We start from the raw sequence: 23,508 nt of genomic DNA, 5'->3' as shown, positions 1-23,508 counted from the left end.
AGAGGTAGCAAGTTGGGTAACTCGTAACATGTGAAATTGGGCTGGGTCACATTGGAATGAATTGTGTCGGTTTGCAAAAAAGGTGATGATCGTTAGACCACTCTTAACCATGACGCAATGGTATGTCATCACGGAGTGCCACATCAGCGCCACATCATCTTCTTCCCATCACTAACCAACCACTAAATACTAACAACCATAATGTATCCATCACACACTTCCTCACATTCACTAAATTAATTAATTATTTACGGGTACAAGTAATAAGGTAAAATGTACAACAAATTAATACATTTATCCGTGATCCATTTTGCTATCCAATGACATTTTGCAACACGGGTGATCAAGGGCTAAGCAATCACTAGTTGCTAATATTGGTGTCTTTGCAACAATTAATTGACGATGTATAGCACGTAGTGTTAAACGATTGTAATGACCGGTGGACGTGGAATCTACAAACTGATGGCTTCTTTACGGTAAATGAAACGCGCAAATTATTGGATGATTATTATTTGCCCTCAAGTAACCGCACCACCAGATGGCACAAAACGATTCCCATCAAGGTTAATATTTTTGTTTCGCGTCTTCTTAATGATAGACTCCCCACGAAGGTTAACCTTGCTTTTAAAGGTCTTGACATTAGCTCCATTCTATGCCCATTATGTAGTATAGGAGGTGAATCTCGAGATCATATTTTTCTTCATTGTAACACAACGGTTAATCTTTGGAGACGTATTTGTTTGTGGGTTGGCGTCGTGTGGCCCTCATTTGATTCCACCGACGACTTATTCACATGGGCGGAAGATGCGTTTAACTCTCATTCTCAAAAGAATAGACTCTACTGTATTATCACCGCGTCCTTATGGTGGATTTGGAGATTGAGAAATGATATTGTTCATGGTACGCGGGAAATTAAGATATGCGACTTATTCGATTGTGTTAGATTAGTTGCTTTTTCTTGGTTGAAATCTAGAAGCAAGAACGCTCCCGATTGGAACACGTGGCTTTTTAATCCTATGTAATTTTCTTTTTTTTTATTTTTTTTCTTTTTTGGCTCTAGCGCCTTGCTAGTTCCTCCCTTGTATTTGTTTCGCTTGTTTCTTCTTATAAAATGCCGTTCCAAAAAAAAAAATAAAAAAATATTGGTGTCTTTGATCACTAACATCAACGGCGGGCCAAGAGCGGGACCGTTGTGAGTGCTCTTATAGCACCAAAAATTTTTAAGCCCTATTTTCTCTTTAAGTAAGATAAATGAATGGTTTAATAATATTTTAGGTTTGTAAAGTGTTTAATGATTAAAAGATAATTTAGTGGTGTATGATCAAATTTAATGGTGTAAAGATTAACTCCCACTGAAAAAATAGATTTGACCAATAAAATGAGTATATAAAATCTAATTTAGTTTGCGACTTTAGTCTCATGTTACATGTTAATGTTATAGCTATACATTTCAAAACTTTAATCTGCCTGATAATATAATACTGTCTTAATGTAAGTTCAATTTTCACCCATCAATCATCATCTAATGAAACAACTATAATCTTCCGTTTAATACAGTATAAAGTATTACTTCCGTTTAATACAGTATAAAGAATTACTCTGTATAATTTTATTATAGGCATACAGTTTTGGAGCATTTTGCTTGAAACCTAAAGTCGTTTAGCGAGAGGTAATTTGGTCCGTTACACAATTTAGTCGATTACACATGAGTTCTTTTTTTTCCTTCCACTGTTTACGATATGAAAGGCGTATGCTCGATAATTTATATTATATATATGTGTGTGTGCGCGCGCGCTACACATGCTAATATTAACCGATTATTTATGCCAACGGATTTATGAATATGGTACATGTGGTTTAAACACTGAACAACATATGAGAAAATGATATCTTAATAACGAGAATTTATATTCAACATTCGGTCCGGTTTATTTGTGGTTTTATCAGGTTTATTCTATCGCATATAGCTAGGACTGAAAATATGAATATTAAAGACTATGGATCGTACCAAAACTCCTTGTGTATGCTCGGTTTTAATCAGGATCGGTCTAGTCTTCAGTGTTTTTAGGTTCTCGCACCATGTACACTCTGATTTCAAATTCAAATCAAAGTATAAAATAATTAGTTGACTCATAAATAATTACTAAAACATTAAGCGTGTACATATTAAAATGTTTCAGAAAGAGTATTTTATTTTTTTCATTACCTAACTAAAATACGTCAGCAAATCTAAATTGGAGTATATTTTTATTTTTATTTGTTACTATAATAAAAAAAATAAAAATAAATAAGGAGTCAAAAGTGTTGTAATTTTGATAGTAGAAAACTGCAATCAAAGAACGGCAGCAGATCGTATCTTTCTTCGTTTCTTCTCCGTTTTCCATCCAATTTTCACGCGATTACATAAATTAAATAACCGATTCAAACTTCAACTCGTTTTCTTATTATTATTATTCAAATCTCAACCTTAAACCCTAGACTAGATCCACCACCGTTCTAGGGTTTTATTCATACAAAACCTTGATTTTTCATATTCCTTTACCTTCGATCTCTTACATACTTATACAATCATACATACATAAATTGATTTATATAGATACAAAAAATGGATGCGATCGAAGAATTGGTTCAGTTATCGGATTCGATGCGGCAAGCGGCGGCTTTACTTAATGATGAAGATATTGATGAAAACTCATCCTCTTCTTCATCGAGACGTGGTTCTACTTTTTTAAACGTTGTTGCTCTTGGCAATACCGTAAGTTATTTTATTTAATTAGAGTTACTTGTTTAATTATATCATATATATTGAATACTGACTGAAGAAGATGACCTGATATTCGATTGTGATATGGTCCGTGGTTCTGTACGGATTACTAATTAGGTTAATGTAGCTGGGAATTAATTTTGGCGCCCTGTTTATTTATTTATTTGTTTAATATTTACTACTGTATAATTTATTATTTTTTTCTGTTTACTAAAACACATTGAAGATATTGATCGGTTAATAGACATTGTAGAATAACACGTTGAAGATATCTATTGGTTGACAGATATTGATTCTTAGGCCCCGTTTGGCTCCCATTGGATTCCGGCGGAATTAGAATTGAATTTAGACACGCTTCGTGTCTAAATTCAAATCCAATTCCGACGGAATCCCATTGAATTCCGTGAGCCAAAAGGGGCCTTAAAGTTCGAATTTGTTCTTTAAGTAAGTCTTTCCAGAGTACTATCTAATAATGGATTAAAAATTGTTCAGGGTGCAGGTAAATCAGCAGTTTTGAACAGCTTGATTGGACATCCTGTTTTGGTAAGAACATTCGTTATCTTTTGTTCTCTAGTACTCATATTTGTCAACCCGGCTAGCTCAAATTTTATGATTTAGATATATGGACTTACTTCTTGTATGTAAATAGGTTGGAAGTTATTTTTCGGAAACGTAAAAATAGGGACTTTGAATATACTGCTTTGTATTTGTGCAGCCAACTGGTGAAGGTGGTGCCACTCGTGCACCAATATGCATTGACTTAAACAGGGATGAAAACTTAAGCACCAAATCGATTGTGCTGCAGATTGATAGTAAATCGCAACCAGTGTCTGCAAGTAAGACCTTATATCTTACTTTAAGGCTGTTGATTATGAAGGAGTATTATAAGAATTGTATTTTTCCTTAATAAGCTTATAAAGTGTATATCTAATGGCATTGATTTTCTCTTATTGTGCAATCATAGGAGCTCTTCTGCATTCTTTACAGGATAGACTTACTAAAATACCAAGCAAGAGTCATGATGAAATATATTTGAAGCTTAAAACGAGTACAGGTTAGTTTGGAAAATGTTGTTCTCAATAGTTACTAAGACTTTGAAGACTTATGTTTGTTTTGATTCATAAAATCTCATCATTTATGTATTTTTTTTTTCTAGTCCAATCTTGCGATGCAGTTAATTTTTTTTTGGGTGGTCAATGTCTAGACGTCTAGTGCCTACCTATCCTTTAGTAAAATACTAGAAATAAGTTTTCAGGTAATGCACTCACATTTTGATGTTTTTCTTGTTTCTAAATCAAGTAAATGTATCATGTCCTTATTTATTTTGAATTCATTTAATCATAGCCCTTATGGCTATGTTGAAAGTATTTTTATCTAAATCAATTAAATGTATCATGTCCTTATTTATTTTGAATTTATTTAATTGCCCTTAGGGCTATGTTTTAGAAAATATTTTAATCTACATGAAGGTTAGTAAAGTGCTTACAAAGAAGTTAGTGGGGTGGTTATTAACAAGTTACAAGTAAATAATGCGAGTCTTCAAATTTTAAACATAGCCCTTAAGGCTATGTAACTCTTTTCATTCTTAGTATCTTGACATAGATGAAATGATCCCAAATCATAAGTTCTGCATAGATATTTGCTTGGTGATTCCGCATGCCTTGACGACCGAGTCAACCCTTGACATGAAAAAAAAAAAAATTCGATTCATGTTTACTCTGTAAGGGAGCAAAATTTCACGTGTTCTGTAATAAGTTTTAAGCATCTACAGTCACATATGTTTACCGAACATAATTATCATAAATTTGTATGATTGTGATTGCATAAATTGTTGGAAACAGTTCCAGTTACTTAAGCAATTAACCTGTGAAAATCATCTCTTTGATTAGTACCCTCTTGGTGTAAATCTGAAAATTAATATGTGAAAATCATCTCTATGATTTGTTCCCTCGTGGTGTAAATCTACCATTAAGATAAGCAACATTAATTTCTTGTTATAAGCACATACTGCCTTCCTTTCATTAGTTTTGTTTCTTGTCACTTGTAAGTGGTTTTTACATAAGTATTTCTTTTATTTTGTTTTGTTTTCTTAATGTTTTTTTTAACATGATTTGTATTTTGTAGCCCCTCCTTTGAAGTTGATTGATTTGCCTGGAGTCGAAAAAGGGAATCTTGATGATTCATTGGTGCGTTACTGTCAAAAACTGTCTGTTTCATTATGTATTATATACCTAAATACCTATATACCTATTGTAATCATAATTTTCTTTTTAAAATTTATGCAGGGTGAATATGCCCAGCATAATGATGCAATTTTGTTGGTTATAATACCCGCTGCTCAGGCACCTGAAGTTTCTTCTGCTAAAGCTTTGAGAGTAGCAAAGGAATATGATGGAGAATGTGAGCTCATCATTGATTCTGAATTTTGGCCTGCTAATTTTCTTTCTTATATATTACTTCGAAAGGGTTTGGGTCAAAGGAAGTATTTTTTTAAATGGGCTGGGTTGCCGATTTGGGTTAACAAGGAATACTTTCTTTCCTGAATAACATTCGAGGAGGTTTTATGCAATAATAAATAACTGGGGGATTTTCTACTCAATTGATTTATCTGACCCTTTTATTTTAATCTAGTATAAATTTTTACCAGCTTAACCTTTTAGATTCTTCACTACCTGTATCGACCTACTTATTAGTAAATGGGTTAACATAGTCTCCCTCAGTTACAAACTTATTTATTAGTTTTGAGTTTTCTTCCCCTCTTCTTAATGATGTTTACGTTGTAAATATGTTTTTTAATTTAGGTACAAGAACAATCGGTGTTATTAGCAAAGTAGATCAAGCATCTACGGATCCCAAAGTTCTTGCTGCTTGTCAAGCACTTCTTTTGGGTCAAGGACCACGAAGTACAGCTGACATCCCATGGGTTGCTCTGATAGGTCAAACGGTTTCCATTGCTTCTGCACAGTCAGGTAGCGTTGGATCTGATAACTCATTAGAAACAGCTTGGCGTGCTGAAAGTGAAAGTTTGAAAACTATATTAACTGGAGCTCCTCAAAACAAGCTTGGTAGATTAGCTTTAGTTGAAACCCTAGCTCGTCAAATACGTAGCCGTATGAAAATCAGGCTCCCGAGCCTTTTATCAGGGTAACATCACTTCACTTTTTTCAAGCTCATCCGGTTTGTGTGATCTTTACTAGGTCTTTAAGTTAGTTTTAATGTATAAAACCCGTGTAGGCTTCAGGGCAAATCTCAGATTGTGCAAGATGAGTTGGTAAGGCTTGGGGAATCAATGGTTAGTAGCTCTGAAGGTACAAGGGCTTTGGCTTTGGAACTTTGTCGTGAATTTGAGGACAAGTTTCTTCAACATATTATGACTGGAGAGGTGATAATTCAAAACCAAAATTTACTTCAAATTATTCTAGACATGACAATGATTATGCAATATTATCGTTCTAATTTATTCATTTTGTAGTTAAAAATTCATATGAAGGTCCATATTCATAGTCATTTGAATCATTGTAATGCTATGCAAATGTTTGTACTTGTCATATAATAATGCCAAAAGACGAATGACATGTTCTGATAATACTAGCTATCTTATTGTGTATATTCAGGGTAGTGGGTGGAAAGTAGTGGCGAGCTTTGAGGGAAACTTCCCTAATAGGATCAAGCAGCTTCCTTTAGACAGACATTTTGATATTAATAATGTCAAGAGGGTATGTAATTGTTGTTTTACTTCTAGTTCATTTTAGTTATCTCGTATACCTTTATGATATATGACCATGAACTTTGGTATCAGATTGTACTAGAGGCAGATGGTTACCAACCTTATCTTATATCTCCAGAAAAAGGACTGCGTTCTTTAATAAAAACTGTTTTGGAGATGGCAAAAGAACCTTCTCGTCTCTGTGTTGATGAGGTAAGAATACTAATCCATTATTCCCAGTTCCAATCCCCTTTTGTAACGAACACACACAATTGCAACCACCACTTCAGTAAAATGCATTAGATTCGGCTGGTTGGTTTGGTGCCATCTTTTCTCACTGCTATTTGGGGTTGTTCATTCATTTGTGGTCCCTGTTACTTCCATTTGTATTTAGGGGTTAATCTGAGTTGGATATTCTGGTTATTATAATGTCTATGTGTATGTTTATATGTGTGTGCACTTGTGTTCAATTTATATTGCATTATCTTCTGCCTTATTTTTTAAGCTGTGTAACTAATTACAACGTATACAGGTCCATCGTGTGCTTGTGGATATAGTTTCAGCATCAGCAAATGCAACACCTGGGCTTGGAAGATATCCATCTTTTAAGAGAGAGGTACAGTACTTCTATTGTTCATGAAAAATGTCTTTTAAATCAACATCTGCTTGCTTTTGCTTCTAAATACTTCAGTTTACAATTATGTTTGTAACTACTAGGTTGTGGCAATTGCAACTACTGCCTTGGAAGGTTTTAAGAATGACGCAAAGAAGATGGTGGTTGCTCTTGTTGACATGGAGCGTGTATTTGTTCCACCTCAGCACTTCATCCGTTTGGTCCAGAGAAGGTATACCGAATTTTTTTTTCTGGACATCAATTATTTGATGATAATAATTTAAAGAAATCTCCATTTTTTATATTTGTTGGTGTTGCCAGCATAATCATATTCTGTTATTAAGTTGCTTGTGTTTGCTTTTAACGAGTTCAATCAATGTTATTAATTAAGGCTAGGGTTGTACAAAGTATTGGTGAGGCCTAGTTATGTACCATTCAGCATATCTTCTTTCTTATATTGATGCAAGTTTATAACAGAAGCCATTTGCATTGAACATATATAAAAAAAGCTATTTTTGCATATTTTCTTACTTATATTGGTGCTAGCAACTTTTGTTGCTCTAATGACTTGTCCTAAATTACCTTGGCGTTAAAAGCTATCACCCTATAGTAACTTATGAGCAAGTTTCGAAAAATAAAATCATTCTACATATCTCTTTTGAGTTGTCCCAAAGATAGAAATAAACATGCTTGAAATTGTTTTTCACACTTTTTGTTATTTCTATTATATATTATTCATAGTTTTATATTTGAAAACACAATTCTCATGATTTTTTTATCTTTACAGGATGGAGAGGCAGAAACGAGAGGAAGAGATTAGGAATAAATCTTCCAAGAAGGCCGTGGATGCAGAACAATCTTTGTTAAATAGGGTACATTATCTTTTTGTTTACTGCAGCATTATGAATTCTTGATTTTTGCAGAACAATTTTGTTAGTATGATTTATTTGGGGTTCACTTTTGGGCTTTTTAAGCATTGTGGGTTTCTCCCCATTTATTGACTCTTTTACCCTTTTGTGGTTTATGTAGTCAGCTAGTCCTCAGATAGGTGGGGATCCGAAATCATCGAAGGATAATAAGCACGACAAAGATGCACAAGCAGGACCCGTCTTGAAAGTTGCCGGACCTGATGGGGAGTTAACAGCAGGTTTTTTCTTTGACCTATTTCTTAGCATATTTACTGTTTCATGTTGTTTTGTGATCTTAGAACTTGTGTGTATTTATGTTTTTATGGTTCTTTGATAATCTTTTCACCTCTTTTTTGGGTGAAATGATGCCTACTTTAGAGTCTTATGTTTTTACAAGAATTAAGTAACTCTTATATGCCCCGTCTTTGGTGAGCATCATTCAACATCACTTGTATTTCATAATTTCATGTTTTGTATAACTTCACTTGATACTTGATAATGAGTAGCTTATGCTTAGTGACTTTTTTTTTTTTTTTTGTCTTAGCTCCTAATAATATGTGAATGTGTTCTATGACTTATTGCTATCAATCTTATAGTATCAACTAGCTTTCAGTATCAGTTGGAATTTGCGGTCTATCTAAATATGACTACTGAAATTCATTTCTTTTGTAATTTTCTGTTGATATGTGTCGTTTTTGTTGATAGTTTAATGGACACATAATTATAGGTTTTTTTTAGCGAGGCATTTCTTCCTTATTATTTGTGTGTGCAGGTTATTTATTGAAGAGAAGCTCAAAAACTAATGGTTGGAGTAAAAAGTGGTTCGTGTTAAGTGAGAAAACTGGAAAGGTTAGTATCAGCGTATGAATTTTGCAATTGTCATTAACTTGTTAGGATGTGGCCGAAGTTTATTGTTAGATTTATAATTGATTTTCAGATCTTTCTGTCTTCTTTATGTAGCTTGGATACACTAAAACACAAGAAGAGAGACTCTTCCGTGGGTCGATCAATTTGGAGGTATGTTTTGGAAATAATATTGTGACAATTAATGCTTATCAATCTTTTAAATCTGAAAAGTCTCGCCATTTACTCATTAATGTCTATATTGCCAGCAGTTTTTTTATTTTTTTTAATTATGTTATCTCAAACCTATTTGTAACCTATACTACGATTACCTGGTTCAAAGCTGATCTAACAGAAGCTTATGGTATTAGTATATTAAGTTAATGTATGAGTTTAAAGTGCTACATTTTGCATGCGCACACACAACACATTAGAGATAACCTTGGATATCAAGTTTTATAAAGAATAAATTGTGCAACTTTCCGTAACTTACCGAATTCGTACAAAAAATTAGGATTGCAATATAGAAGAGATTGAAGAGGAAGAACCCCCAGCCAAGAGTTCAAAGGATAAAAAAGGAAAGGCTGAAGAAAAAGCACCCAGTCTAGCATTCAAGATAACAAGCAAGGTTGCATACAAGACTGTATTAAAATGTGAGTTAGTGGATTTTTATTAAAATTATATTATATATATTAATATATATGCCATGTCAATGCTAATTCAAAGTATAAAAAATTAATCGACAGCTCACAGTGCTGTTATGCTAAAAGCTGAGAGCGTTGCAGAAAAGGTTGAATGGTTAAACAAGTTAAGAGCTATAGTTGGTGCCAAAGGTGGTCAAGTGATTATGAAGGCAGATGGAGTTCCTATTAGGCATACTCAATCTGAAGGGTCTCTTGTAAGTTTATCCGATAGGTTTTTATATGTTTAGTCTTTCATTGAATGTATACAAGGTTGACCAAGTTTGACTTTGACTAATTTTGAATAATTTTGATTTGTTTAGGATACAATGGTGAGAAAACCTGCAGATCCAGAGGAAGAACTTCGTTGGATGGCTCAAGAAGTACGTGGTTACGTCGAAGCCGTTTTGAACAGCCTTGCAGCAAATGTTCCCAAGGTATATTATATTGTGCAGCGCGTCAATGTTTACGGTGTGTATTGTGTATCACTCATTTTTGTGATTTTGGTCTATTTGTTGTGTATTATAGGCAGTTGTTCTGTGCCAAGTAGAAAAAGCTAAAGAAGACATGCTTAATAAGCTTTACAGTTCTGTTAGGTATGCTGTTCTGTTTTGTTCCTTACCCCCCATTATCTTTACAGTTCATGCTGATGTCATTTATAAACATTATTTATCTTGGTGTGAAGTTCCCAAAGTACCCCTAGGATAGAGGAGTTACTTCAAGAGGATGGTAATGTTAAGCGCAAAAGAGAAAAAATTCAAAAGCAATCGTCTCTGCTATCCAAACTCACACGCCAACTAAGCATTCATGACAATCGAGCAGCTGCTGCATCTGGCATGTCAAATGGTACTAGTCCTGCAGGTAATTAAATAATCCAACTAAGCTTCTAGATGCTTTTATTCGTCTGACCCGTTACACATAAAACATAACCCTAATCGACCCATTCATTACTTCTGCTCATACTTGATACTGTCATTTGCCTTCTAACAAAATCTGACATTTTTTAAACTTAAATGGTTGACATTATCAGAGAGTCCAAGAAGTGGTGGGCCATCATCGGGTGATGACTGGAGATCTGCTTTTGATGGTGCTGCAAATGGACCTTCAAATCTCAGCGCTAGGTACGTGTCAAATGGCCATAGTGACCCTATTGAGAATGGTGATGTGGGTTCAGGATCAAACGCTGGCAGTCGTCGCACGCCAAACCGGATGCCACCAGCACCACCTGGTTCGGGCTATAGGTATTAGATTTTGATTATTATTATTAGTAAATAAATGAAATGAAATTGATTGAGGCATTTGTTAGTAGTGGGGGGTTAGTGTTCTTATTCGCTGATCTAATTACTCATACTTTTATTGTAAGTTTTTGTAGAGTTCGTACACTTGTTTGTATATATGACACGGATTATTTTCTGTTTTTTAACTGTTTATTTTCTAGTTTGTCGATTGAGGTTGCTTGTTCGCCAAATGTTTGTTCGCATTTGGCGATCCAGGCCTCGTGCATGTATCATATTCAATTGTTTGGATCGAAATTTACAAATATTAAATGATAGTGCACACTTTTTGGATTTTAGGTTACACTAAATATCGTAAAACAACAGCTAACGAGTCAATGACCAAGTATAACTATCAATGGGACAGTGCTAGTAATGTCAACAAATTCAAAACACAGAAGAGATCTAAATAACTTGAAACGTTTTATAGTTGTATTTCATGCTTATAAAACTATGACCGTTATATGGTTACCAAATAAGTTTCAAAGAAAAAATGAGTGATTCTACACTTGCAAATAAATTTTCGAAAATCTTTTTACAACTGACTAACTGACTTGCACTAATATCCACATATAAGTCATTTTCATTTTTCGTGTTTGTAGTTCTTTCTCCTGGGCCACGCTTGTTTGTGAATATTTTGTGAACTTTCTTTGTAAACAATGTATTTCTCCACTTAAGATGGGCTATATAATTTGAAAACTTAGGGAACATATTTTTCTTGAGAAATACATTGTCTACAAACCAAAGTTTACAAAAATATTTTACAAACAAAGCTATAAAAACTCTTCGCCGTGGGAAACCTAATTTGCATTATGATTTCTTCTTAGCCGTTGGAAAATAAAACTTCTATATTAACATGAAAGCAAGTTAGCAACAAAACAATCAATGTATTTGGTAACACAGATGTTAGATAACAGCAAGTAACACACTTAGTTATTACTTGATTCCCCAACAATAGAGCTTGATATCTATCTATAGTATCTATTAAATCTCTAAAATGATGATATCATAAATAAGGATTATCTAAGCTTAAAGAAAATTCAAAAATAAAAAGAAAAATTGTAAACCCCTCATAATGATGTCATTAATATAATTAATTTTTTTAATAAAAATATTAACATGTTAATTATACAATATATGAAGCATTATGTACAACATTATGATAAAACACCCTCATTAACATATGTACAATATTTAAAGCATTAAGTACAATCTTATAACACCTTATGACCATATGTACAAATTTTAAAACATGTACGATCTTTACAAAACACACAATGAACACATGTACAAATTTTGAAGCATATTATACAACCTTTATATAATACTTGTATTTTAATCTTTAAAAAAATTTCAAAAGACATTTGTTATTACTAATGATTATTAATTATTATTAAAAATATAAATCCTCAATTTTTTATTATTATTTATTTTAATTATTATAATTATAATTATTATTTTTTAGTATTAAATTATTAATATTCAAATATGAATTTTCTTTACGGGATTAATTACATACATGTCTTAACATGTTTGTAAAAACAAAGACAAATTTCTTAGTCGGAATTCGTAGTTTCACGGGTCTTTAAACTAAATGACTTTAGCATTTACATTCACTTAATAATTCAAATATGTCATTAAACTATTTCGTATAAACAAACCCGTGATTCCACGGGTCATTTCACTAGTATATGGAGTATTAGTTAAGGTTTGAATGAAACACATCAATTCTTCATAGTCCATGGACAATAACATACGCATTTAGAAAAAAATGTGCGAGATAAATTACGAGACTCAAATTTGAACTCTAGTATACCACAGTCAGATAATTCTGTTACTAATAGGCTTATCTATAAATGTAAGTACTACAATGTTAACACAGCTCTGAAAATTCTGTTATTAATAGTCTATAACTTGGCTCAATACTATAATGTTCAATTAATTAATTATACTGAAAGAGATGCACCATTGTCAGCCATTGTCAGATTTAGTATCATATCAGCTGCCTTAGGAGCCCTGTAGAGAAAAGGTAAATATTTAAACATATGGATTAAGCAAATAAGTAATCACATAAAGAATCACATATGGCATATTTAAAGAAGTGTATGATGGCTTTTCAAGTGAGTCATGCCCTTTCAGAGCCTTGAATTATGCAGCTAAACAAATTTTAATCTATATGACCACAAAGTTCTAAATAAGCCAAAAAGAACACTTGACTATAATTTACATACAGTCAAGTTAACCGAAAATAATGTACCACGAGTCGGGTTCCTGGTACAGACTGGCTGAACTGCCAAAGCACGATTGAAGCATATCGGTATTTATGACTCCGGGATTTAGTGCAACAATTGCCATTCCAGCTGGCAACTCCTTTGCCACTGACTTGGTCAACCCTTCCACTGCCCATTTCGAAGCACAATAAGGTGCCACCTGTCGCCATTTTACAAACCATTTTAATAACAAGCCTGAGTTCATATGTGATATGCAGGACAACAAACAACACAAATATAAATCGTTGAATAATTTATTTGGTTTTTTACCTGTGCTGCAGCAGACCTTCCCCACCCGGACGACATATTGACAATAATGCCTTGTTTTTTCTCAATCATAACAGGAATAAAGTGACGCAAAACATTTGCAAGTCCCTTGAGATTAGTATCAATCACAGCATTGAATTCCTCCTCTGGAACTTCCCATAGTCTGTTGTTTTTGTTTATGGTACCTGCATTATTTACTGCACATATATGCTGCTTCCATAAGCACATTTCCTCTTGAAGCTAACATAAAAAGTTAACTGAATAACATACATCTCCTATAATGAATGAATCTCAACCCAAATTACATTACATGTAAGACTATAGCCATATTCACACATCTAACTTATAACAAGATTGACAACGTACAAAACTGTCAGACCTTAAAGTATCAAGTCCTCAACTATTAAGAGGAACACCATTATAATCTGGATCAGAAAACTAATTCTTGAATTCATTTGTCCACTCTGTTAAAAGTGCACGTGTTCTTGAAGTATCGAAAGTCGATATGAATTGTTTGTTTGAACACTGGTGTCTAAACTGTACAACGACAAATGGGTGTAGAATATACATGAAAATCTAGTGATGTAAACAAATGTGAGGCACGGCACTATCACCTAGACTCTAATTTCTCAACTAATGATAGTGTTTTAAGCCTTTGTAATCGTAATCTAATCACAATAATTTGAGGCCTTAGTTCGCGTGTTCAAGTTCAAATTTGTTTTTTAATCATAATCATAATCTAACTCTAATAAATTTGAGGCCTTAGTTATAACGCTCAAGGTAAAATTATTGTTTATATGCTCTTCAGCACTTGTAGATTACATCCATTCACATGAAAATCTGTTTATATGCTCTTCACTAAACAAGAGATAAGCTGATTAATCATCAAACAACGAGTGGTAAGAAGCAAGTTAAAAAGAGATGTATGATTACCAATAATATCTGGAACACCTTTCTTCTCCATAACAACTCGAGCCAACTCTTGAACACTGCTATTCGAACACTGAATGACACCATAAAAATAGATAACTTTAATCAACAATTAACTACTGTTAAGATCTACAAATAAAAAATATATAAATTTAACAATATAATCAACTTCAAAACCTTAACTAAAGTACTATATACTTCAAACAAAATAGAATTGTATATTTGATGTGTTTATAATATTTCTTTTAAATACTTGAATATGAGCAAAAGAAAGTAATTACAGTAACATCTAGTGTGCTTATTTTAAACCTAATTAAGTTCTGTCGCAGCAATGAAATCCAAACAGGCATAATAAGAGCAAATTGCATAAATTAATCAGCAGTAACGAGTAAGAGAGATGGAAAACTAACGACGTCAACATTCAGAAAAATGTGTTGATTTTCAGACGATGATGATGATGAAGAAGAAGAGATGTCTGATTGGAGAGAATTGAGTTTTTGTTGCGAACGAGAACATCCGATTACAGAATGACCTCTTTTTGCGATTTCTAGGGCTAATGCTTTCCCTAAACCTCTGCTTACACCTGTTATTAACACCGTCTTTTGAGCGGTGGTTCCAGCTACAGCTCCTCCGACGCCGTTCATCACAGCCGTCGCCATCTCCGATTTCCAACCGCTTGATGCACTTGTGGTGTTTTTTGGTTGTTAATACTCTATTTGGACAACGGGTGCAAATATAAGTGTGCCGAGCTAGACTATTTTGATACAGTTATTACTCCGTACAAGTGTCCCATCACACTATTCATACACACTAACTTACTAATATCCGTTACTTATAATAAGGAGGTTCAATTTTCAGGTAAATTTAAGGATACAATTATAAGTATTATGATAAAAAGTGTGTATGGATCAAAAAGAAATGTGTGGGTATCACCTCCCAATTTTTAGAGAGTGATGGGTGATTTGTAAAATCAAAATCATGATCGGAATCGAAAGTACATAGTAAAAGTTAGTAAAAAAGTTATTTATTGATATAGAGTTCGTGACATAGTGTGATGGCATCAATCACGCCCCTCAAATGTGATTTCCATTGAGTACGACTCCCCATACACTCACCACCTACAACTTTTCCATTTCAAATTACACTACATTCTTTCATCATTTACGATTGTAACCTTCATTGTTGCTAGTAAAAACAAAGTTTTTCTTTAAACTTCTTTAAATATAAGAACACAAATAAGCCTCTAAACTAAAAAACAAATTGCCTAATCAAGGCTCTAATATCATATGACAAAGCTAGATGCTATCAATGAACAGTGTAAAAATAAATGGGAAAAAAAAGAAACTTTAAAGTGTGTATATATTGATTTATCAGTCAAGGTAGAAATGGATATTACAAGTCACTTTTCAAATAGCACGTATTAAAGATAAATCACTACTCCACTAATGCACTAAATCACTAACCAATAATTTATTTAACCACTAAACACCTACTAGACATGTGGATATAAAAGATGGTCACTAAACATGATCAAAGACTCAACAAATCTAAAAAGTAGAAAGAGTAACGGGTTTATTTTTTTATCGTATGTGTCTCTCGCGAGCATACAAGGCGTGCGGGCCCACATGACCCAATATCTATAAGGGCTCAAAACAATTAGCCTAATATTATATACATAGGATCATTTGTTAATACAACCGTTATTTTAATTGATCTTAGTACTTATGACTTTATTAGTATTATTGAACTTATTATTATTTATGAAAAAATTTCGTATATAAAGGGCCCATTTTTCATTATTGAACATGTTCCATAAATTTAACAGGATGGCCCTGGACGGGTTTCTGCCAATTTGGCTTATGACCAAGATTGAGACCTTCGCACTTGCGAGACATCGAGAGACTTCTAAATATTTGGATTTTGCATTACTATTTTAACACTCATTGTGAGTCGGTGGCGTTTCATGTAATTAGATCATTCATATTACTTATATTACTTATTAATAATATATCATGAGCTTTTTCTAACAGTAAAATTAGGGGAGAGCGTGGAGCGGGTTGGGGCACATATGGGCCAAAGCCACACTCATAACAATTATTGTGGTTATTTAATTTTTTTAACCATTCCATTCGGTTAAAAGTGAGTTGGTTAATTTGATTAAATTGGTTAACGATTAATTATAAAATGGTTATTTGGTTAACCATTTATTGGGAAAAAGTTAATTTAATAAATTGGTGGCTATACTACAAGGAAATGACATTTTAATATAAGAAAAATCATTGTCTCTTCTAATCCTTTAGTATAGGTTCAAATCTTATTGGACGCAATTTTGTTCCAGACGATATCAAAAAAGAAATTTTAAATGATTTGGATCCGAAACGCTTGATTACCCTTTTATATTGATTTTTTTTTTTGAAAAGGGTGCTCAATTTGTTTAGGATTGTCTCGTATCTTTAATCGAAAATAAAAGTAGCTCAATGTCGTTTTACACTCTAAATTAATACAAAAAACTATTAATTACTAGACAAAACATAAGTTCACGTAAAGTTTATAAAATGTAGAATTTTCTTTGAACTTCATCCCCCATCCATCCAAACTTAAAAGTCAAAATAATGTTACACATTGATTTACATGGTTTATTATTTTAAATATTTGACCGTTTTCCCAAAAAACGATCACAAATAAAAATATAAATTAAAAAATGGTGCGGATGCGATTAATTCGGTGCAGGTACCTTTCATAACCGACCCACATAATTCAAAAGTGTTAACCAAATCCACGATTATCCATTCGATTCAGTTAATTCGATACAATTTTATCGGTTAATGTGGTTATAGATCGGTTAATCCGTTTTTTCTCACGGGTAACTAAAATACACATGCACATATAATTATTACAATTACAAACTAAGAAAATGATAAACATAAATAAACATATTTCAGAATTTTATATTTATACATATTTAAAAATATAATATAAATATAGATATAAATATAAATAAACATGTTATATTTAGTTTTCCCTTACTATTAACCCTATTTACAATATCACAAACCATCATAAGATGACGGAATCTGTTACCACCTGCGACGTTCCACCGGATACCATGGCGGCAACGGATCCCAAAGCCGCGGAACAACCGAAATTCGTCAGCCGGAAGGAGAAACGGAAGTCATTGAAGAAGGAAAAACGTAAACAAATAAGGAAGGAGATAGCGGAGAAATCACGCGCCGAAGAGGAAGCTCGAATGAACGATCCTGAAGAACAACGTAAGATCGAGGAGGAAGAAGAGAGAGAAAAAGAAAGGTTAGAGAGAGAACGAAAGGAATTTGAAGAGAGAGAAAGGAAGTTTCTAGAAGATTTGGAAATGAAGAAGAAGAAACAACAACAAGAAGAAGAAGAAGAGCAAATGAATGCTGCTGAAACAGAATTAAAGGTGATATAAGCGTATTTGTTTGTTTAATTCTTATATCAATATGATTTTTATCTAAATTTCATTTGATGCTACTGATTTAAGATCAGATTGACTTGAAACTAGGTCATGCTTGATTGTTACAACTTGAGTGATAAATATGAATGCTAGTTTTTGGTTCTTGAGCCTTAGGAGCTATTCTAGATGAACTGTATTATGTATGGGTTTAAGGTCTAGTAAAGCTTCATATGTGACTGTTGGTTACAATGTGTATATGCTGTTCAAGCTCAATATGAGGTTGGTTTTTCATATGCATTGGAAGCCTGATTTGCGTACTGCTAGTGTGAACTTTTCTGTTTCGAAACGTTTACTGAATCTGGTTGCAGGCTTAAAAATTATGTCACGTGCTTTAAGATGTCATGTACAACCGGCATTTAAGTTTTGCAGAACCGTTAAATTTGATTTTATATGTGTAAAGTTGTTTTTTAGTTAATAATTTGCGTATATCTGAAATTATATATTACAGGAAGGAGTTGAGGAAGGTTCAAATGAAGATGATGAATGGGAATACGTAGAGGAGGGGCCTCCTGAAATCATTTGGCAAGGAAATGAGATAATAGTTAAGAAGAATAAAGTCAAGGTGAAAAAGAAAGACATTATTAATCAAGTAATGGACAAAGAGGTACAAATATCAATCTTTTATCACTATTTTTATGTTTTAATCTCTTATGAGCGCATGTTTATGACTTTAAGCTTTACTCTTTTCATTTTTCAGGATACAAATAGACCTACATCAAACCCACTTCCTCCACAATCTGATGCATATGCTGCTTACAAGAATGCACCCATCACGTCAGCAGACTTACTGGACACTGTTGCCCAGCAGGTCCCAAACTTTGGAACAGAACAGGTTGGTCTTTTCTAGCCTCTTTCTGTCTTGTTTTGTTGGCCTGTAGAAGTGGCGAGATGGGCGGGTTGGGTTACGCTTGACAGCGGGCCCATGTTGAAATGGATAATTTTTTAGCACAGCCAACAAAACACCATGTTGGGTTGACCCTCAAAGAATTTTTTTCTCCATTTTTGTTTAATTAGCTAAAGCGTGTATCTAAAGCAGTTTTGCTACAACATTAATCTCAATTTCTAAACAAATTGATACAGGTGGAAAATAGACGTCGACAGACTTTCACCCTGTTTGACCCATTCCTATTTTAGCAATTTTTACTTCGAAATCAACCATTTGACCTTTAAAATACTCCGTACTAGACAACCTACATCCATCTTTGTGTTTGAATGTTACTTCTGTTATCCTGTAGTGTACTCAATCATTTCTGCTTGGGCTATGTTTCATACATTTGCAGGATAAAGCTCATTGTCCATTTCACATAAAAACTGGAGCATGTAGATTTGGTTCCCGTTGCAATAGAGTTCATTACTACCCTGATAAATCAACCACATTGCTTATCAAGAATATGTACAATGGACCTGGCCTTGCCTGGGAACAAGATGAGGGACTTGAGGTCTGTTGTTGGCTTCACGCTGTGATTCTTCTAGTATCCTAACTACCATTTCCTTTTATTTGGTTTCTTTTAACTAATGAACAATAGAATTAACTTTATGTCAATTGTAGAAACAAATTGTTTCATAAGCTGCAACATTATACTAAACTCTGCTTACACAAATAAAACCTACTAGTTTGAATGCATAACTATAAGGCTATAACCTGTTACAGCAACTGTACAGAAAGTTACTTTTTCAAATTGATAGTCTACTTTATATATCAACTTCTCTTTTTGTACTTTCTGGGTTGTTTCAAGTATATGTGCAAGTTGATCGCGACGTAGATTGTTCAGTAGAAACTTTGGTTTACTCTTGTTGCTCCTGACTGTAAAATCAGAATTTGTCCCAATTGTCATGGTGGACATCTGTGGTATTGGCTCTTTGAGGATTGGTAAGGAAAGTTATGAGCAATTTGTATCCTACTCCGTAACTTGGTTATTCTTAATATGGTTTTAATGGTAATTTGTATTCGGGACTAAAATTTATTATACAAATTTAATGCTTATATATATTAATATTATATATGTTTTTGAGATATAGATAATAATAGTGTTTGTCTATGAAGCACTGGCCCTTCAGTTATTTCTCATTCGGGACTGGAGTTCTAACCCTTGGTGATTTAGTTAGACATTTCCATTTGAAATTTTGAGTTACTAGTTAGAGAAGATTTGAAATGGTTCTCTAAATTTTTATATAGACGTGTAGCTTTTCGCCTTTTTAGATTATCGCTCCTTAACTACTTTCCATGCCATACTATACTATGCAACGGGAGACCTTATACTAGATTGAGCAAAAGATATCAGCGTTACTACTTACAGATGCAGTTATCTCGATTTTCATAACAAAAATTTATTGGAGGGACCTCATGACATCTGGTGTGTATGTAGAGTTACTTAATTTTTTTTCTTCATAAAATTAGATTTTAGGTTCAGAATCGGTAGTCCCTGTATTTGGTCCAAGTAGTTTTTTTTTAGGTTTTTAGGATGAACATCAATTCTTCACTCTGTCTGTCATATTATATTTTTTATTCCACCTTGTTTTTATTCCAAGTCCATGCACAATTGTTGTGTTTTTTTCCCACAATCAACAGTTGGTAACACTCGACTCTTTGGATTTTGCTGAACTCTACAGTATACAGATGAGGAGGTTGAGCTCAGTTTTGAGGACTTCTATGAAGATGTGCACACAGAATTTTTGAAGTTTGGGGAAATTGTTAACTTCAAGGTTTGATTGAATAAACTATCTGTTTGTTTTTGTCTCTAACGCACCAAGAGTCGTTAATAATCTTGAAAGTGCCTGCATTTATCATTTTGTGTATATTAGTGTGCTGTGTCTTTACAGAAAGTCTATAGAATTGAGTAGTCGTGGACGTAGTTAATTTGACCCATTCTCTTGTAAATTGGTCGATTTGGTCTCGTTATATATAGAACGTGTCAAACAAGGAAAATAAGTTTGGACCGAAACAGAGTGAACAGGTCGAACGAGTTGAAAGCCGCTCATAGTCTACATATAAGCTAATAGAATTAATTTTATTAAAAAACCAACATAACCTGCACCCAATTTTATACTAATGTGATGTTGTTGCTTGTTAGTTTTTAAAATGATGTTAAAGCAACATTATTGGTTTTCAGGTGTGCAGAAACGGTTCTTTTCATCTGCGAGGAAATGTATATGTCCACTATAAGTCGTTGGATTCAGCTGTGATGGCTTACAACTCTGTAAACGGTCGCTACTTCGCTGGAAAACAGGTATAACCAGTTTTTTTTTAGTTCAGTCCAATGTAGTCGTCATAGCACCTCTACTTTTTTAGCTTGATAACAGTCAACTCTATTACTAATAATCTTACACCTTCGAAGTTGCTGACTATAATCTTGATTTGGATTGCTATGTGTAGGTTACATGCGAGTTTGTTAGTCTATCGAGATGGAAGGTTGCCATCTGTGGGGAGTACATTAAATCAAGGCTTAAGGTACCAAATTTCTTGGACGGGTTAACAAATATGTTGGTATATCTTTGGGTCATGTGTTATGTGACTTATGTTTAAGACCGAAAGTTGGTGGATTGGTTCAGGGAAATTTTTTTGTTTCTAGTAATGTGTCAAAAGGATTAAATTGAAATTAGTGTAGAAGGAAGCTGGTCAATGGGTGCAACACATGAAGTGTATTTTGATTCATACAACTTCCGTAAAATTTTATTTAAGTACTGTAGGTTGTAACTGAAATGACATTATTGTTATCATCTTTAAACAGATGTTATCTATTAAAGTTCTAAAATTTATCGACAAAAAGGGTGTTTGTTTAACTTACTTGATCTGACTGGACCTAACCCAAAAAGTCACTTGTTTTGCCCACTTACACAATCTATATTTGTTTGGTGTTCATGTGTAAATATATATTCTTTGATGTTAATATTTTGTGCCTAATGTCAGACATGTTCAAGAGGGTCTGCTTGCAACTTTTTGCACTGTTTCAGCAACCCTGGTGGAGACTATGAATGGGCTGATTGCGATAAACCGCCCCCTAGATATTGGGTGAAGAAGATGATTGCTTTGTTTGGTTATTCGGACGATACTGAGCATTCGAGTCCCCCAAAGGACCGTCAACACTCTAACAGGATCGATCGAGACCACAGGTTTGCCTTTTAATATGTTGTACCAAGTATCAACAAATCTCTAATTTTTTCATTTAGTTATTGTTCATAGAGTTGAGTGGGTGGATTAAAGTTGGCATCATTTGTATGTTTGTTACTTATGTGCAGTTATCACTACAAAAGGCATCACTCTGTTGAGACAGATAGAGGCCATCACGATGGAGATTGTGTTCAAAAGAGTAGGCGTAAGCGAGAAGATGATGAAAGAAGTCTATCTAGACATCGTTACAGTTCAAAAAGCCGTTCTAGACACAATAGGCGAGATAGTAAATCAAGAGATTATTATGGTACAAGCAGAACACCTCGTAGTAGCAGTTCTGATGATGAATTGTACAAAGAAAAACAAGTGAAAAGAAAATCACGACACCGAAAAAAAGTTGCAGAATCATATAGTGATGAAGGATCAGATGATGCAAAACACGAATTTAGTGAACATAAATCAAACTCCTCCTCTAGATATCGTCATCAAAGATCAAGAAGACATAATCACGATGAAGACATTGATGAGGTGGACATTCATGAATCTAAGAATGAACTATTGACTAAAAAGTTGAAGAAACATAACGTAAAATCTACTACAGACAAGGATGTCGAGAGACATAGGCGGCATAAGGAACACAGGAGTAGATCACGTGACATTGTGTGTATCTTGGATGAAAATGAGACAAGTGACCGTTGGGATCCAAACAGTTCCCCGAATGAACATGTTAAAGATCATCATCAAATACTTGATTATAAGAATCTGAAAGGCGAGAGATCAAGTCGTGAGACTCGTCCCAGAAGCTTTGAAGAAGAGTCAAAAGTTCGTGATGACAGAATGAAGGAAAATAGGAAGAGAATTTGACAAGCACGAGTCACTTGAAACCCTGTTTTAGGTGCATAGCCAACACCCTGTAGTTAAGATATGCAATGGTTAAATGGAGAAATGGTTTTGTTTGATCATAGAATTGTTAAGAGTTTGATAGATTGATAGATACACTCATACACCATTTTACCGGTATGTACAAAAGTAAAGAAAATGGAACTTAAATAGCACCAACTTAAACAAAAAAAAAAAAAAAAAAGTAAACAGAAAGGTATTTTTTATGAAGCTTATTACTCTTTATACGAAGCTTATCTCCCACCACCACCACCACCACCAGTCCACCACCACCACTTTAGATAACGGATAGATATTATTATTTACTGTTAAACTATGTTGTTAAAGTATATATTCATTTGCTCAGTAATTTCCTCATGTCCGAATCCTTACCGGTTGTTATTATCACTCCTAGTTAAATTATGCCTGAAAACTTTAGCGTCAAATTCGGAACCGATGGAAATCGATGGTGATGGTGATGATGAAGATTCTCCTGCGGAAAATCAATCTGACGGAGAGAGGTGTTAGTTGAAGAGATGTCATTGTGCGTGTTATGTGAACAATCACAACCTGTAAATTAAGATGAAAAGACAGTATTAACCTTATTTCTACCCGGCTCAGTGTTGCGCAGTTGCAGGATGACAAAAGAACGCTATAAATTAAATTAAGATACCGCTTAATCTCTACTAGTTAATTCAAAGCAAAATCACTTAGAAATGGTAAAATGTAATTTAATCCAATTCTAGTGTCATAAAACCTAGTTTAAACCGATGTCC

At 33.7% G+C, this 23,508-nt stretch overlaps 3 protein-coding genes across 4 annotated transcripts; 2 read left to right on the top strand and 1 right to left on the bottom strand.

The window, feature by feature from the left end:
• The first annotated feature begins 2,340 nt into the window (after window positions 1-2,340).
• LOC139898024 (dynamin-2A-like) lies at window positions 2,341-11,024 on the top strand. The gene is made up of 22 exons (XM_071880735.1): window positions 2,341-2,755; window positions 3,257-3,307; window positions 3,480-3,600; window positions 3,729-3,818; window positions 4,889-4,950; window positions 5,050-5,164; window positions 5,566-5,908; window positions 5,999-6,146; window positions 6,379-6,480; window positions 6,564-6,683; window positions 7,003-7,086; window positions 7,188-7,315; window positions 7,871-7,955; window positions 8,113-8,230; window positions 8,764-8,840; window positions 8,952-9,008; window positions 9,349-9,487; window positions 9,581-9,732; window positions 9,838-9,951; window positions 10,043-10,110; window positions 10,200-10,375; window positions 10,545-11,024. Exons 1-22 carry the CDS (start codon window positions 2,606-2,608, stop codon window positions 10,760-10,762), a joined length of 2,718 nt encoding a protein of 905 aa, XP_071736836.1. The 5' UTR covers window positions 2,341-2,605; the 3' UTR covers window positions 10,763-11,024.
• A 1,547-nt stretch (window positions 11,025-12,571) lies between these two features.
• Window positions 12,572-15,001, bottom strand: LOC139898023 (NADPH-dependent pterin aldehyde reductase). Its single transcript, XM_071880734.1, has 5 exons — window positions 14,666-15,001; window positions 14,259-14,328; window positions 13,329-13,522; window positions 13,046-13,218; window positions 12,572-12,804 (listed from the first exon to the last, which is right to left on the bottom strand). The coding sequence occupies exons 1-5, from the start codon at window positions 14,912-14,914 to the stop codon at window positions 12,735-12,737; spliced, it is 756 nt and encodes a 251-aa protein (XP_071736835.1). The 5' UTR covers window positions 14,915-15,001; the 3' UTR covers window positions 12,572-12,734.
• Window positions 15,002-17,309: 2,308 nt separating this feature from the next.
• LOC139898022 (uncharacterized) lies at window positions 17,310-22,942 on the top strand. 2 transcript variants are annotated; one of them, XM_071880733.1, is made up of 10 exons: window positions 17,310-17,691; window positions 18,194-18,209; window positions 18,273-18,349; window positions 18,443-18,577; window positions 19,026-19,184; window positions 20,356-20,448; window positions 20,856-20,972; window positions 21,119-21,193; window positions 21,653-21,855; window positions 21,982-22,942. In XM_071880733.1, the coding sequence occupies exons 1-10, from the start codon at window positions 17,320-17,322 to the stop codon at window positions 22,715-22,717; spliced, it is 1,983 nt and encodes a 660-aa protein (XP_071736834.1). In that variant the 5' UTR covers window positions 17,310-17,319; the 3' UTR covers window positions 22,718-22,942. The 2 variants fall into 2 exon arrangements, with proteins under 2 accessions (XP_071736834.1, XP_071736833.1); XM_071880732.1 differs by having other exon boundaries at window positions 18,194-18,349.
• Window positions 22,943-23,508: the final 566 nt, after the last annotated feature.

This window comes from Rutidosis leptorrhynchoides, chromosome 3 (assembly GCF_046630445.1).
Source record: "Rutidosis leptorrhynchoides isolate AG116_Rl617_1_P2 chromosome 3, CSIRO_AGI_Rlap_v1, whole genome shotgun sequence".
Classification (NCBI taxonomy): domain Eukaryota; kingdom Viridiplantae; phylum Streptophyta; class Magnoliopsida; order Asterales; family Asteraceae; genus Rutidosis; species Rutidosis leptorrhynchoides.
This window is presented reverse-complemented; position numbering and strand designations above follow the sequence as displayed.